The 18,397-nt window shown below is 40.4% G+C and overlaps 1 protein-coding gene across 2 annotated transcripts in view; it reads left to right on the top strand.

The window, feature by feature from the left end:
• The window catches only part of TRAFD1 (TRAF-type zinc finger domain containing 1), a 77,899-nt gene that overhangs the window by 39,888 nt on the left and 19,614 nt on the right, over positions 1-18,397 (top strand). For both annotated transcript variants that reach the window (XM_082253498.1, XM_082253499.1), the window contains exons 5-7: positions 4,200-4,599; positions 9,515-9,817; positions 14,816-14,886. In XM_082253498.1, the coding sequence (XP_082109624.1) occupies positions 4,200-4,599; positions 9,515-9,817; positions 14,816-14,886 (774 nt within the window). The remainder of the gene's footprint in view (positions 1-4,199; positions 4,600-9,514; positions 9,818-14,815; positions 14,887-18,397) is intronic.

Raw genomic sequence — 18,397 nt, 5'->3', positions numbered from 1 at the left:
CGCAATTTGAGGAGACCGGTGGTCTACCTCGGGGGTTTTTTTCTGTTGAAAAATTTCTGTTGAGTCTCATCATTGAGGATGAGCATTGTAAACTTCTAGTTGGCACCGGTTGGGCCTTCTAGATTGGATTTGATTTCCATTTTCCCACCCCTCATTTGTGGTACTGCTTTGGGACGTCCCGAGGGTGTTGAATCACCGAGGACTACGTCTGTCAATGAGCGATAGCGAAAAATGGATTTTTGTAAAATCTTACCGTAAAATCCTTTTCTCTTAGCTCATTGACAGACGTAGTACCCGCCCCTCTGTTTTTGAGTTGGGTTGGGTTAAATTCTCTAAACACTGCTTTGTGACATAACTGATTTGCTAGAGCAGGAAGTGAGAGGATATACCCTCTGGGACTGCCCCTAGGGTGTGGCCAGAACGTTTTCTTTCCTGTCTAGTCCTACTCCTGTAGAGGGCAGCATAACCCGAGGGTGTTGAATCACCGAGGACTACGTCTGTCAATGAGCTAAGAGAAAAGGATTTTACGGTAAGATTTTACAAAAATCCATTTTTTTTAATAACATTCAATTACAACATGAGTTGTGTCGCAGTTGTATATGCTATAAAATATATATATATATATATATATATATATATATATATATATATATATATATATATATATATATATATATATATATATATATATAATATATAAATATATTTTTTATTTTTTTTTTATTTGCTAGCTTATTTTTTTCCCCATGAAAGTGGAGTTACCCTTTAAGCAATTAATTTGTTGGGAGTCTGTTGCAAAAATCTTTTTTTTTTTTAACCTGTAAGTTACAGTGAAACTGGTCATTCAGTAGTAGAATTTTGTTCCAACATTTTTTAGTTTATGAATATTTGGATTTTCTACTCGGTGGGTTTAAATTGTTTATCAACCACAGCAATGAGAAAATATGAAGGCGCAGGATGGAAACTTTTTTTTTTTTTTTTTCTTGAATGAACACATTTTTTAACAGCAAACATTGTTTTCGTTCAGGAAAGTCCCCTTTTATTCCAATATCAAATGTTAAAAGAAAAAAAAAAATCTGCTTGTCTATGGTCGGCTTAAAAGAGATGTATGGGGTTTATTTTTATTTTTTTTAGATTTATACTTGCCTAGGTGGATGCAGCATTGGCGCTACACTGGAACCGAGCGATTGAACACCGCTGACTGCTCGGTTCTGACAGCTCTGTGAGCAGAGAGCTGCTGACTGTCAGAGAGGGGACTTCAGACCGCTCTCTATTGAAAACGGGTCACATGAGTGAAGAACAAACTGCACTCCTGTGATCCAGAGGAGATGTACAGCCAAACGAGCACTGGCTGTACATCTCCTTTAACTGCATCAGGCTAACCAATGCTGGCAGCAATGTTGTCAGGCTGGCAGGCTGTCAGCACTTCTGCTAAATATAAGGCCGTGGCTTAGCTTTGTCATCCTGTATCAGAAATTGCTGTCACTGGCAGGATTTCAACACTAGAAACTCTGCAATAGATTCACATAACATTTATTTGCTTTTTAAAACTGCACACAGTGAGGCACGATACCAGACCTACTGAAAAATAGATTTTGGGCTTACATACGCTTTCACCTCAATTTCCATGGTGTTGAAGGGGAGGCCTCCAGTGTAACATTTGCTTGCCTGCAAATCAGTAAAATGAGAAAAAGTCATGTTTTTTTCCAGAATAACATTTGGCTGGATTCACATCTGTTCGATATGGTAAGGAGTGCTGCAGTGCCGTTTTATTCTTTATGGCTTCCCAATTCATCTGCATTGCAGCGCCCCTCCATGCATAGTAATGCACTACCGTATGCTGCATTACAAATATAGTGCATACACCTTTTTTAGTGTGATACTCAGCCCATTTAAATGAATGGTACTGCCTTAAAGTGGAACTAAACCCTCCTATATTTTTGAGCCAATGAAACTGCTATCTTAGGTCTCATTCAAACAATGTGCAGAGTTTTTCTGCACGCATAATGAGGGGGCAAAAAAAAAAAAAATTCTCCATGTGCCCTGTTAACACTGCAACACTAGTATTACGTCCGTTTTTTTTTTTTTGCTCAGGAATCTGCAACATGTATGCAAAAAAATACTGACGTGACATCAACGTTGTGGTGTGAACAGGGCAGAAGAGCAAGTGATGACACACTTGGATGACACAGGTGGATTTACTAAAGGCAAATATACTGTGCACTGCATGGTAAAGAATACCAAAAGAAAGCAAACAATACCCAATTGCATGCAAGCGGGGCCTTTCAGGACTTTCTGTGCCTTTCAGGACAGAACCTGGAGAGAGCGCAGCTCCACCCAATTTTCCCAGGAAACACTGCAGTCTTTAAAACTCCTCCTCTTCCACCATGCCCTCAGTTATTGCGTTTCCTCCGCCTTGGTAGAAGCGCTGCAGGGATCCATTAGGGGGGGCTGCGCTCTCTCCAGGTGGGAGAAAGGGTAAGCTTACCTCTTTTTGTTGCTGTGACCACACAGAGAGCACAAGCAAGTGTGACAATGAGCGTTCCCGGTATTCCGGAATTTAACAGGTTTTTTTTTTTATTATTTTTTTTTTTTAAACCATTAAATCAGTGGGTTTAGTTCTGCTTTAACACAATGAAGGTTAATGCATTGCTACATTATAAAAAAAGTGTGCCCTTTATTGGTGCTGTAGGCAGACCACTCAAACAAATGGTCTGCTTTAATGCACGTTAACATGCCACAACAGTATGAATCCAACCTCATAGATTTCTAAAGGGATATTTTCATATAAAATATATTTGTTCTTGAAATTGTCATACTGCCTATGATGGAGAAATGCTTGCCATCTTCTGAGTATTATATATGAGCTTAACCTTTTGCTGTTCGGTTTCTATAAATTGTCCAAATTTTGAGGGTTTAGTTAAAAAGTGGAGCCTCCATGTAGACTATGATGGGTGGTACCATGAAGAAGTTCCCTGTTTAGATAGAAATTAGAAACATGGAATCCGAATTGATTCATTCCTGTGTAATGGCATGCTAAATCTTGAGCATATAAACTAAAACTTCCTAGAGTAGATACAATTTAGGAGGAGGTTGGTTGAAGAGCTCCTTTAAAGCATGCCATAGCTGGCTTGATTCGTGGTTGCAGGAAAGAAAATCACTAAATTTCCCCATCAGCACAGTCAGTCCTGCGGAGCTATTCTGTTCGCAGGGTGGGGGGGAGTCATCCCTGCTGAGAGAACACACAGTGATTATTGCTAGCGGCTATAATAATCTGACATGCTGGTTGTATCTGATCAACTTGGGTGCAATGAGCCTGCCCATACATGGTTCAAATCTCAGCTGGTCCCTGCTTAACTGGCTGAGATTCGAATCGTCTATGGCTGCCTTTAGTAGCTGATGTTTCTAAACTGGAACAAAGAAAATTGGTCCAATAGTTGTTACACATAAGGAAATTTCTAGTTTTATTTTTTTAGTGTATGAAAGCAAGGCAGTTGCTTTAGTTTTGAGAATTCAGCCCAGCTTTCAAAGAGAATATGAAACCATTAAGATAACAGAAAAACAGAATGATTGATTCTAGTTGGAGCCATGTGTATTCAGTGCCATTAAATAGGAACCATTACCCTAGAGCAGTGATGGCAAACCTTGGCACCCCAGATGTTTTGGAACTACATTTCCCACGATCCTCATACACTCTGCAGTGTGGCTGAGCATCATGGGAAATGTAGTTCCAAAACATCTGGGGTGCCAAGGTTCACCATCATTGCCCTAGGGGATCCATTTGAATTTGTCTGTTATCCAGCTGTCATTTTCCACTGTCTCTGTTTTAGTCCAGCCATACACAGTTTGAATTTTGGCTGGTTCAGCAGGAACCGGCTGAGATTTAAATTATTAGTGGGAAGGCTGAATGTACCAAGTTGGTCGATCGATCAACTTTGGTACAACCAGCCTGCCGGATTCGCTTGGGATTATCACAATCGGCTGCTATAGGCGGGCGGGAGAAGGCAATTGCTCAGCAGGAGGGATTCCCCTGTCAGCGCTCGTGGTTGCAGGGAATAAATTTGAATAGTCTATGACCTGCCTTAGTTGATATGTGGCAATAGGGATGGAAGTTCTTATAAACTCTTTGATAAATAAGGTAAATTTTATTAAAAACTGTTCTACATGATTTTACGCTAATGTGATTTTTCTCTTTGTAGCTCTCTTCTTGTCCTCTCCGCCTGGTCATATGCCAATTTTGTGACCTAGAGCTGGCCTTTAATAAGCTTGGAGAACACGAAGAGTATTGTGGAGCTCGGACGGAGCGCTGTGAGAAATGTGGATCCAGCGTCATGACCAAAGACTTAAAGGACCATCCTGCTGTGTGCGGCAAAGTATCAGAACCAAAAAAGCCTGCCAGAGCACAGAGCTATAGAGATCCTGTCTATGAAGGCACATGGTTTGACAGATCTCAGTCTAGGAACACATTCACCGATGATCTGTTTTCTCGAATGCCTAAACATGTACCTGCAAGATTTTATGGGAATTCTGTTTTAACGCGATCTTTTAAGACCTCAAATGAGGAAGCAGAACAAAACAAGAGAAGAGAACAGAACAGAGGTAAGTTTCTTGACTGTTAGAACCCATTAGCTTCTCATCAAATCTAAGGATATAAACCTTCAATTATTTAATTGATTGCATGTTTACTAAATCTATTGCCTCAGCTCTGTCATTCTTCTTTCTCAATACTCCTAGCAAACAAACAGGGAAATAGAATCATGGTTCTGTTGATGGTGGTTTTAATGGGATAATTAAGTGTTCTTGCATGGCAAGACCACTTAATGTTATCTCACATATATATTCTTATTATTATAGCCAAATTTACCACCCTAACTCCTCCCACAGCTTTTACACTACATAAACAGTAATATACCGAAACGTGCGGATTGTTCCCGATTGGTGTGCTATTACTTTGTGGAACTAAATATTAACGTTTTTGTGGCGAAATTGGTCCCATAGGAATGAATGGCGGAATGTTCAAAACTAGAGTGGGAGCTGACAAAAGCTAGAGTGGGAGCTGAAAAATCAGAACATGATTTCTAAACTGCCACCACTCCCTCATTTTCAAGCCCACCTACACAAATCTTATATCAAAATGCTCAGCTATCCCTGCTGCCACTAAAAATAGCTAAGCTAAGCCATAGTCCTGATAGTTTTCACAATATGACCATTTGTTTGCAACTCACGCTGCCCATTGACATTCATTGAAACTCTACTCTAGCCACCTCAGATTTGAAGGGCAATTTCTAAACTGGGACTGTGCCTTCATTTTTAATATTTCAGAGACATACTATGATCATACATAGCATCAAAATGTAGGTCTGGGTCTTGTGATTCTCACAATATAAAGCTCTTCGCTGTAGGATTTATATTTTTTAAAATACAACTGTTTGAAAATGGCAACCGCCAGTGAAGTGAGCAAGTTGGAGCAGTTTGTTTTTAACCGCTCTTCTCTGCCCTATTTTAAAATCTAATTTGTTTCAAACTGCCAAAATGTCAACTTCCGCCACTCCCACGCACACACTACACACACACACACACGCCACACCCCACACACACACCACACAAACTGCTGCCACTCCCACGCACACACCACACCCACACATACCACACAAATTGCTGCCACTCCCACACACACACGGCAAGAACACTTCACACAATTTCCCCAGAAATTGTACGTTTTCTAGTTACTTGTGTTCTGTTTGTCCCTGAATGTTTTCCAAAGGATGTCTATAACCACATCAAAAATTATTACGACTGTCCCTGAGACTATAGCACAGATTTTGAGGTACTAGTAATATGCAGTACACATTGTAATGCATTTCATTGTTTTAAATAGGGACCCAACACTCTCATTCTGTTACATTTTAGTGTTATTGCTGCTAGTAATGCAAAAATGTAATCCCTGACATGGCAAAGCATACAGCAATGAACTTCAGAGTTCCTTATTGGTGTTCTTGATTCAGGTCAGCGGCTCCAAAAGTTTTCAGTGTGATATCCAGGCAACAGCATATTCATAAGGAGAGGTCACCAATGGCAACAAACTTTTTTTTGTTTTAATAGTTCCGTTAGCCTAAACACAACCACTAAGCTAAGAGCCGGTTCACACAGGCGCAACCCGACTTTGCCGGGTGACCTGTGAAGTCGCGGTGCGCAGCTCACACTGCGACCTCGGAGCGGCCGGCACGGACTTCATATCATTGAAGTCAATGCAGGTCGCCCCAAAGAAGCTCAGGACCCTTTTTCTAAGTCGGAGCGACTTGTGTCGCTCCTATTAGAACGGGTCCTGTGCTAATCTATGGCAGGCGACTTGTCAGGTGACCAGGTCGCCTGACAAGTCGCCCCAGTGTGAACTGGCAATTGGAGACCATTTTAGATGCAATGTGTTACATTTTGTGTGCAAACAGTTACTTTTTGTGTGTGATAAGTGTATGAAAATAGTAAATTAGTGTATGAAAGTAGAATGAAAAACAAATATATGGCACAGATACTACTTCTTGTGACTAAAACAACCAAACGACTACCCCTTGTTTTAACAATACCTTAGCCACCCCTCCCCACATGAATCGCACTCCTCCCTCCACAACTTTCCCTTCTCCCTCTTTGCACCACTGGTGGCCAGACCCTCTCCACATGTCTTAATCCCCCATCCACAAGGGACTCCTTCCATGCCCACACACTCCTTATGCAGCTTATACATACATTAATTTCCCTATTTTTCTGGGAGCATGGCAGTTTTAAATACACCTCCTAAACTTGTCTGCGGTGCCAAGAGAAACATGATGGCTGTAAAAGGATGTCCCAACCATTTGTCTTCAGTGCCTAGAGAAACCTGATGGCTATGAATGTATATCCTGCCCGCTTGTCTGCCCTGCCTACCTGCCTAGTGTTCTTCACTAGAGGTGGGCAATTCATTTTCCTAAGGGGCCAAAGAAAATAAATTAAAACTGTTGTGGAGGTCCAAACCTATTCTGCTCTGTATTAATTTTGCACCTGTGTAGGTCCGTAAGCATGTAAACATATAGAAGACAAACCCCTGCTGCTAGGAATAAATGGATACAACTGCTTATGAAATAGGTGTCTTTCAGATGGGAGGTTGGTAAATCTGGGCGGTTTGACGACCCCCGGCAGTGCACCCCAACTATTAAATAACAGCTGGATGGGACTGTTAACACGCTGCTGCATTTTTAACTTAGGCTGCAGAGCTTGACAAAGCGGCACTGCTTCTCAAACTCGCCCATTGAGTTCAACCGCTTGCAATGCACGCGATTGCAACACGGTAGTACAGCATTATAGGACTAGAAATCCTCACTGCCTGTCCATTTTCCTCTTAAAATCACTGACTAGAAGGAGAGAGCCCTGAGGTACAGTGGGAATTTCTGTAGATCCTGACCTGGAATGAACAGGTGCACGGCTCCTAAAGTTTGCAGCATGCATGCGCTCACACAGAAAGAATTGGCCAGGTAGTAGAGTGGAGGGAGAGTGTTAAAATGTCTCCTAGGCAACCCTCCAGAACCAAACCTCCCCACTGAAGTGATCAGGTTCTCTTCCTCCAGTACCTGCATCTCTCCACATAGATGTCTGTCAGTATGCCTCTCTAAGTCTTTCGGCTTCCTCAGTGAGGAAGCTGACATGCTCAGAGATGCATGCTGACAGCGGAGGCATCAAAGGCTGGATGTGCTGGAGTTCTGCTTTAGAAGGAACCTGATGGCTTTTAAATACTTGTCCTGATCACCTTTCAGAGGCAAAGGGGTTGATTTACTAAAGGCAAATAGACTGCAGTTGCATTCTGCAAGAGCAGTTGCTTCAGAGCTTAGTAAATGAGCAGAAGCTCTGTTGACTTTCATCATCCAATCACGTGCTAGAAAAAATGCTGGTAAATTTTCCTTGCATGTAATTGGGTATTCTTTGCAAAGTGAAGCTTTACCCCATTACCACTAAGCTCTGGCGAAACTGCACCTGCAGGCTGCACAGTCTATTTGCCTTTAGTAAACCCCAAAGTCTCTATAAAACCAATCACTCCTCTTCCCCTTGGATTGCTTCTCCATGGTAGTTGGAGTCAGAAGAAAGTAGAATAGGGGAGAGTCGAGGGTGGGGAGGTAGAAGAGAGCCCCCACAAACTCAGGAACTAGTCAGGTGACATGCTACAGATGGCATAAACTGGCCAGAGATAAAGAATGTAGAGTGTAATGGAGCCGTGTTTCCCATGCTTTGAGGAATTTAGAGTGGGAGTCATTTTAAAATTCTCTTTTAGTTAATCATTAAGGTTGTCACATGATCTTTTAGCTCCCGTAAGGAAACAGAGGGTTTCTTCCAACCTTGACTATAGTTCATTTGGCTGCCAAGAATAAACAGGTCCCCAGTTTTTGATGGTATGGGATAGGACCCTGGATTTGACAATGCAACAGGGCCAATTTGACTTTTTTTTGCAGGAGTTTGAATGGAATAATATGCGCAGTAGGCCAAAGACACTAGACCAGAATGTAGAATCCAATCAACCATGGGCAGGACCACCAAATATGAAGGATATTCCTTCATTGGCCACAGCCCCTGAAATGTCTATTACTGCAATCAGGGTTTTTATTACCTATGTATGCAGGGACCTAATACCAACTGAAAAGGATTTTGTATACGGAGTTGAGGGTAGCAGTATTAAAGGAACATTTTGCTACTGTTGACCAGGCTTTGCTCCAGTCCTCAAGGTTTATTAAAGCCGCAAGGTCTTGTGCCACGTAGGGTATGAACGATAGAGAATTACATCTGCTCAAAGCGGCGTAGATGGCAAAGATGAGTACTTGGGGCCCAAGGTAACATTAACATACATGTTCGAAATTAATTTTCAGAAAGGGAAAGCGGGGTTTTTACATTTTCTTATGTCGAAGTTGTGTAATAATGGAAAGATTCCGAGGGGGGCGCCTCATGAGACTCTTTCTGCGATGCCTAGGTTGGGAAGGTGTGAGCAAATAGAAAATGATGTGCTTGCGTTAACCCATGATCTGACCACCATGTAAATGCCATTTGTTGTTGAGGTAGAAAAGGGTACATCAGATTGTCCAAGTAGCAGATGGAATGCCAAGTTATCAAGCTATGCAACATTAAGGGGCTCAACAAGGGCAGGCGTAATTTGTGTGGGAGCCAAAGCAGGGCGGTGACTGGAGTAGACTCACTATTCGGAAATTCCAGGAGTACCCAAAGTGGAATGTCAGAAGTGTCATGTAACCTGGAAAGTTGTGAATTTTGAGCTGCTAAATAGTGTCTGCCCCCCCCCCCCCCATAAAATAATTAACATTTATCTGATATCCTCTACCATCGAATAGAAATACTCTTATTCAAAATTTGTAGCTAGTTTTGAAAAATTAAGCTATAGATATTGATATTTCAGTAATTTTTGTCACGTCGACTGCTTTATTGTACACGTTAACTGACCTAAGGGGTAATGTGCATAACATTTCACATCACTTTTTCCTTGACAAAGGGAGTACATTGGCAGATGGATTTGATGACATCCCAGCTGACCAGTGGTTAGAGAACGAAGAAGTGCTTAGAGCATTGCAAGAAGATACATTTGGTATCCCGCCCTTTTCTGATCTCTTCCAGCCTGTGACCCTAAGGAACAATACTGACCACAGTTCTGAGTCTGAAAGTTCCTTCTCTAGAAGGGATCCTGACTTCTGGAGTAATATGTACTCTTCAGACAACGTGAAGAGGATGACATCCCACGAAAAGAAAATTAACAATGACGATTCAGCCCAATTCAATGTACCCACTGCTTCTTCTCGTAAGTATTTACCTGTTCTTTTATCTTGAACTATAGTTTGTCAGAAATATGTTGTCTTGTATTCTATTTTTCCAAATGTTAAATATTTGTATTAAAATCCTTAAAACCTTATTCCCATTCTACCCAAAACTTTAAGCTTTAAATAGATTAGGGATGGGTTAGAACCTTTATCGATTAAAAAAAAGAAAAAAAAAATATTGCTGTCGCTATCCCCTTCACTTATGATTACTGCTGCTACTGTTTGTGTGGTTGGAGATGTGGTTGAAAAGGGACCACACAGAACTTACAATTCTTTAGCAGGTAAAACGGTTCCTACTTGCAGCAGTGAGAGTGGCTCAGTGTAAGCAAAATCTTCATAGTATTCGTAGCAGTACAGGAAGCATTTACTTCTGTCTGCTACAAGTCATTATGTGTCACACAGCCATTCACACTCAAGCGAGTGAAACTTTAGCATTCCTACAACAGGCTTAACCACTTAAGCCCCGAAAGATTTTACCCCCTTCCTGACCAGGGGGTTTTTTGCGATTTTTTTTTTTTTTTTTTTTTTTTTTTTTTTTTTTTTTCTGCGTGACTTTAATGGACAATTGCGCGGTCGTGCGACGCTGTACCTGAACGAATTTCACGTCCATTTTTCCCACAAACAGAGCTTTCTTTTGGTGGTATTTGATCACCTGTGCGATTTTTAGATCATGCGCTATAAACAAAAAAAGAGCGTAAATTTTGCAAAAATAACAATATTTTTCACTTTTTTTTTTATATGAAATTCCCCCCCAAAAAAATGTAAAAATCTAAATTTTTTAACATTTTCAGCCAATTTGTTTTATGCCAGTACATATATATATATATATATATATTATGCACTGTTGCTGCAAAAATGACACTGGTAGGGAAGGGGTTAACTGTATTGGAGAGGGAGGGGTTAAGTGTGTCCTAGGGGCGTGATTCTAACTGTAGTGGGACAGGTCTCCTAGTGTAAAAACAGAGATCAACGGTTCTACTATGTAGAACCGTCTGATCTGCATTTTTACACAGGGGAGAATGATAGGCGGCTTGTTTACATAAGCCGCTCTGCCTTTCTCCCGCTCTACCGACGATCGCAGTGTGACCGGCGGACATCGGGTCCGCCGGTCACACGCCCGCACTCCTCCGTGAACGAACCGAGGCGGGCGCGCGCTCGCCCGCTATTGGCTCAAAACCCAGTGACAGGCGAGCGACGTAGATCTACATCACTCTGCCTGGCCGGGGCTGACTGCCGCAGTAAATATACTGTGCACCTGGTTAAAGTGAACATTCCATGAAGAAATCAAATGTTTTTGAACATCATTAAGGGAGGGGCAGGAAGATGTCCATGATGCAAGAAGTGGGCAGCCAAAAAATGCAAAGGACAGATGCAAATTTGGATGGAGTTTGAACCTCCATACACTCAGATTGAAGATTGAGTGTGCAAATGATGGCAGAAGAATTGAACATGAACTGGGAAACAGTGCTGCAGATTCTTACAGGGGATTTGGGAATGAGGGAGATTTCTGAAAAGATGGTGCCTCAGATCTTGACGGAAGATCAGAAGGAGTCGCCTTCAAATTTCATCTGATCTTTTGACGAATGCAGAGGTTTTTGATAAGGTTTATACCAGTGATGAAATATGGTATTTCCAGTTTGATCAGGACCCAAAATGCCAGTTAATGCAGTAGAAAACAAAGAATTCACCTTGTCCAAAGAAAGCACTCATGTCTTGTTCTCAGTTCAAAACCATGCTGTTTTTGTTTTTCCTTTTTATCACACGGGGGATAACTCACGGAGAGTTTGCAGAACATGGTACAAATGTCAACCAACATTGTTACTTGGAAATTCAGAAAAGGTTATGGAAATCTGTTCGGAGGAACAGACCAGAACGCTGGCCTAACAAGTGGCTTCTCTACCACGAGAATGTTTCCGCACATGAGGCATTTAGTGTTTGTGTTCCTGGCCAAGAATTGCATTCTGAAACTTGAACAACTACCTTATTCCCCTGACTTTGCACTTTGGCTATTTCTAAAATTAAAAATTGCCTTAAAAGGACACAAATTTGATGACATTCTGGACATCCTGCTGGCAGGATGGCCTGGACCACTTGCCATCATTGGAGAAAATGAATTCCCAAGTTTACAAAGTATCTTGCAGGATAATGTTGGGGTGACAACCCTAAGCATCGAAGTAAATCCACCACAGATTGGCTTGTGAAAAAGAAAAAACACCTTTTTGGAGTGGCCCAGTCAGAGACTAGAACCCATAAAGATTCTGTGGAAGGAAGAGTGGAGAGGAACGGAATCCAAGTTGCATGAGGTCCAGTGTGAAGTTTCCAGTCAGTGATGATTTGGGGAGCCATGTCATCTGCTGGTGTCGGTCCACTGTGTTTTATTAAGTCCAAAGCCAGCACAGCCCTCTACCAGGAAATTCTAGAGCACTTCATGCTTCCCTCTGCTGATTATCTTTATGCAGATGCTGATTTAATTTTCCAGCAGGACTTGGCACCTGGCCACACTGCCAAAAGTACCAATACCTGGTTTAATGATCATGGTATCACTGTGCTTGATTGGCCAGCAAACTCTCCTGACCTAAACCCCATAGAGAATCTGTGGGGAATTGTCAAGAGGAAGATGAGACCTCAGACCAGTGTTAATTTAGTCGACTAAAATATTTTCGACTAAATTAACAATATTTTAGTAGACTAAAATACGACTAAAACTAAAATGACATTTTAGTCATAAGACTATGATTATAACAAAATCAAAAATTGACATCAAAATTAACACTTCTCTGCTGGCCATTTCTAAATCGGCAAAACAATTCCATTCAAAGCCTGTAAAAATAGCACATTAAAGTTTTTTTTAACATGTATTGCACTACCACATAAGCATAAGTAGGGGGCATCTACTAAGCTGCTGAATTTTCTTATATTTTTTTTTCTTAATATTTAATGTTGGTAATATATTCAGGTAATATGTGCAACGACGGCACAGCCAATAGAGTTTACAGTTTTTTGTAATCTAAAGTTGCACTTCTGTTCAATATTCAATATTTTTGTTTATGAAAACTTGGTTTTATTTATAAAGACTAATATATATATATATATATATATATATATATATATATATATATATATATATATATATATATATATATATATAATCTCACAATGGCTAAATCTGTCTGTAGTGCATGTTCAACCCTTAATACCATAAATAGCATGTTATTAGATTTTTACTCCAGGGATATATATATATATATATATATATATATATATATATATATATATATATATATATATATACACAGTAAAACCTTGGTTTGAGAGTAACTTGGTTTAAGAGCGCTTTGCAAGACAAGCAAAATTTTCAAATAAATTTTGACTTGATATACAAGCGATGTCTTGATATACAAGTAGCCTCAAGTCACAGCTGAGTATAAAAGAGAAGAGAGGCGCCTCTAAGTGTAGCAATATGGTTACATTTAATGAAGGTACAACATTTAGCAATTCACATGGTTGATGATCGGAACAGGCACATCTAAGTATGCAGGCATCAGGGGTAAAGCTGTCCACATAGACCATCCTCCGCATCATCATCTACGTCATCCTTTCCATGCTGCCCCTCGCTTTCAGGTCGCTTTACTGCAGGGTGGTCTTCAGGATTACAGTCTAGCAGCCGACGGTGCAGAAGATGGTCTATGTGGACAGCTTTACCCCGGATGCCTGCATACTTAGATGTGCCTGTTTTATTCATCAACCATGTGATTTGCTAAATGTTGTACCTTCATTAAATGGAACCATAATGCTACCCTGTAGCTCCTGCTGGAATTTGCTTCCAATGCCCTTGTGGAAGCGGCTATTTGTGGATGGACATTGTATGGTTACACAACTTATCGCAATGCTATAATCTTTTTATATGTACTATAAATTGAAGGATTTATGAATAAATGGTTGTGGAACGAATCATCTGAGTTTCCATTATTTCTTATGGGGAAATTCGCTTTGATATAAGAGTGCTTTGGATTACAAGCATGCTTCCGGAACGAATTATGCTCGCAATCCAAGGTTTTACTGTGTATATATATATATATTATAGTTTGAAAATTTTAGATACATATTTATTTGTAGTTGACTAAAATGTACTGGAGATTTTAGTAGACTAAAATATGACTAAAACAATTCAGATGACTAAAATCGCATTTTTAGTCAAAAGACTAAAATATGACTAAAACTAAAATGGCATTTTAGTCAAGACTATGACTAAAACTAAATCGAAATTTGCTGCCACAATTAATGCTGCGCCAGACTCAACAATAAAGACGAGCTGAAGGCCGCTATCAAAGCAACCTTGGCTTTCATAGAAGCTCAGCAGTGCTGCAAGCTGATCGAATCCATGCCATGCCGCATTGATGCAGTAATTCATGCAAAAGGAGCCCTCACCAAGTATTGAGTGCATACTATACTGTACATGAACATACTTTTCAGTAGTAAGCCAACATTTTATTAAAAATCCTTTTTTTTTTTTTTTTATTAGTCTTATTTAATATTATTATTTTCTGAGATACTGAATTTTGGGTTTTCACTAGCTGTAAGCCATAATCATCAAAATTAAAAGAGAGAAATGCTTGAAATATATCACTCTGTGTGTGATGCATCTAAATAAAACATGAGTTTTACTTTTTTGAATTTAATAACTGAAATAAATTAACTTTTTGAGATTCTAATTTTATGAGGTGCACCTATAGTTTTACCTCCGAGGGTTCACTTACCTTTTTCCTCCAGCACTGTGAATGTTTAATGGCTGTGTTCAATAAAGAGATAAGAAATTTTTGAATTTTTTGTTATCGGCTATGAGTGTGTTAATTTTTTTTATTTTTTTCCCTTGGAGGCACATCTTTAAGCCGTGAAATAGAAAATGAATGTATTAAAGCTTATGTCAGTTTATTGCATGCATGGTGATACGTGTTTACAGTGTATCGTTTTCTCTCCAGCTGAGAGCGCCCAGTTGCCATGTGAGTTCTGTGAAGAGCTGTTCCCTCTGGAGGATCTTATTTTACATCAGGTACAATTATCCGATCCATTTCTTTGTCATACCTAGCAGCACAGTTATGCCTATATAAATCTGTAATCGGCTATTGGTGTCTATAGACAGGAGATTACTTTCTACCAGAATGCCCGTTGTTCTCATATCTGTGGTAGCAGCAATCACCCACAAGCCAACATCTTACCAGCCAATTTCACCCACCATTCGCCTCTCCAAAGGTTACAAAACCTTGTTAGATCGCTGTTGTGCCCACCTCATCCTTTAAAGGTACGCAGAACCAGGAGCAGCTGGAAACTCTGCCCCTTTAAAGGAGAAGTACAGACAAAGCTAATTTGGCTGTACTTCTGTGATGCACGGATAACACCTACTTCCTACTTTTAGATTTGTTACATGTTCCTATTACCATAGCATCAGCCCTGGTTCAACCCAGTGTGGTTTTGAAAAAGTGCGACTTCAAAGCAGTGCGATTTCATGTGCAGCTTGCTGAGATCTGTGACTTCATTTAACAGATGTCAATGCAAGTCGTACTGAAATAGTGCTGGAACCTTTTTCAAAGTCGCTACGACTTGGGTCATTGCTGTGAATGGGGTGCGACTTGTAAAGTGATTTTGAACTGTCAAATCGCATGACAAGTCACACTGGTGTGAACCAGGGCTCACTTACAAAAAATGTAAAATTGCTAGCTGCCTTTTTAACCACTTGCCGACCTCTCACATGGAGCGTACTGCGGCAAAGTGGCTCGATATAGTCCAGCAGCGTAGACCTACGTCGCTGGACTCCTCCCCCAGAGGCTCGCTCACGCTGTATTCAGGCACAGAGGGAGTCGGGCCAGGGGAGGAGAGGCGGTGATCACCGCCGCTCTTCCCCGATCGCCGGGGATCGAGTGTGGAGATCAGCCCGCTGGTGTAAACAAAGCGGGCGGATCTCCTAAGTGACAGGCAGGGTCAGATTGCAGGATTCAACATAGCTGAACCTGCGATCTGTCCCTGTGTCACACAGTCCCCTCCCCCCACACACGTCAGTAAGCACCGGGCATATATTTAACCCCTTCCCTGCCAGTGTCATTATTAAAGTAACAGTGCATATTTATAGCACTGATTACTGTAGTAATGTCACTGGTACCCCCAAAAGTGTCAAAAATGTCAGTCAAGGGTCTGATCTGTCCGCCGTAATGTCGCAGTCCCGCAAAAAAAATCGCAGATCGCTGCCATTACTAGTTAAAAAAAAAAAACAAACCATAAAAATGATTCGATTTCCCCGTAGTTAGTAGCTGCGATAACTTTTGCGCAAACCAATCAAAATACGCTTATTGCGATTTTTTTTTTTTTTTTTTTTTTTTACCAAAAATATGTAGCAGAAAACAAATTGGCCTAAAATGTTAAATTTTGATTTTTTCATTTTTTTTGGGGGGGGAATTTCATATAAAAAAATTTGAAAAATATTTTTATTTTTTCAAAATTGTCGCTCTTGTTTTGTTTATATCGCAAAAAGTAAAAATCGCACAGGTGATCAAATACCACCAAAAGAAAGATTTAATTTGGGTACAGCATCGCACGACTGCGCAATTGTCCGTTAAAGTAACGCAGTGCCGAATCGCAAAATATGGCCTGGTCAGGAATGGGGTAAAATCTTCCGGTCTTAAAGTAGTTAAAAATACGCTCATTGAGAATTTTTTTGTCAAAGACATGTAGCTAAAAACATTTTGGCCTAAATATATGACAAAAATTGAATATATTGGATAATTTTTAGCTGTCAAATTAGAAAAATATTGTTATTTTTTCAAAATTGTCGCTCTTTTTTTAATAATATCGCAAAAAATGAAAAGCGCAGAGGTGATCAAATACCACCAAAAGAAAGCTCTGTTTGTGGGAAAAAAAGGACATAAATTTTGTTTGGGTACGGAGTTGCATGATCGCGCAATTGTCAGGTAAAGTCGCACAGTGCCAAGTTGCAAAAAGTGGCCTGGACGTAAAGCAGGAAAATCCTCTGGTCCTAAAGTGGTTAAAATACTAAATACAGTTAAATTTACATTATCCCTTCTATTTCTCTATGTGAATGATGGCACTGTAGTTTTAATAATATAAGAAAAAAAACGAAGCACCTTTCTTCCTAATTGACTTACTGTCACATGACCCAGATCTTTCCCAGACTGTCTGCTGGGAAATATAAACAGGAGGAGCTTTTAGTCCTCGGCTGCTGGTCACATGTTCCAAAAAAAAAAAAACGCATTTGGAATACAGAGTAAAAATAAATAATATCAATAATCTGTTTTAAATTGTCATACAAATATAATATATATATATATATATATATATTTTTTTTTTTAATGTTTTATTTTTTTTCAATAACATTGTTTTTTGGGCGCATTTTAGCCAGTCACAGGCTGTGCCAAACCCCTCCAGCCTGTGTCTTGGAATAAGAGGGAGATTAAGCCACCATCGAATAAGAGGGAGGTGAAGCCACCATCAATCAAGATGTAATATCCCACCCCTATTGTATTTTATCTGGTTAGTGAGACTTGGAGGAAGGGGGAGTGGGCTGTCATTTACCACTGTGTATACGCCCACCCACATGTGTGATTCTGTAGTCACATGGGCTGCTCAAATGTGATTGGGAGGAAGTGCTCAGCATAGAAACTCACTGAAAACTGAGCATGTGCAGAATTGCCACCACAGCTGTAAAATTGCTAGCTGAATTGGGGACATGAACAGAAAGTGGAGATAGAGAGCAAGCAGGATCAACCAGTTTTTTTTTTTCCAGACTACAGAAAACAAATCTAGTGACTGAGTATGAACAGCATGTAATGAACCATTTTATTGATCGTTTTTATGTTGTGGGTTTAACCACTTGCCACAAAATTATGTACCAGTACGTCATTTCGATTCAGGTGGTTGTACTGGGGTGATGGCTGCAGCTGCTGGTACCGTTTTTTAGAGCTGGCGGTTAGCTTTCTTGTAATAACAACAGATGCTGTTATGCAGCCGATCGGCTGTTATAACAAGCAGTGGGAGTGGATGCCCCCGGAACTCCGCCCAGGTTCTCCTGGGAGACCCATGTGACCAGCCAGCATGTCCACCAGCTGGTCAGAGACCTGAACAATGCTGGAATCGGCTTTGATCAGGTCTCTGATGTAGTAACCTGGAAGCGACATCACAACATCGCTTTTGGTTTACTGGAAGTCTTAAAGGAGCCAGTTTTAAAATGAAAGTATTCAAAAAAATGCAGATCTTGATGTTTTTGAATGCTTTCAAGTGCAGAGGAGGGGTTTGGGGTCAGGCTTGATTGTGCCAAGCGTGACAACGTTGTCCATGGTTTTTTAAATTGAGGTGTCTGGGGTGGGTTTTTGATGCACACTTGTTTTGTGATTGGATATTATTTTTTTTAAAGGTAATTTTTGTATTCTACATCATGGTTTGTTCTCCCTTTCAACTGCTTGACTGGGTTGACCCGATTTCCCCAGTGTCTTTTTCTTGTAGTTCAATCCCAGTTGTGGAGGTACTCCGTCGTAATTGGACGAAACGGTGATTTG

This window comes from Pelophylax lessonae, assembly GCF_965119305.1.
Source record: "Pelophylax lessonae genome assembly, chromosome: 1".
Taxonomy (NCBI): domain Eukaryota; kingdom Metazoa; phylum Chordata; class Amphibia; order Anura; family Ranidae; genus Pelophylax; species Pelophylax lessonae.
The sequence above is the reverse complement of the archived record's forward strand: the minus strand, read 5'-3'. Positions and strand labels throughout refer to the sequence as shown.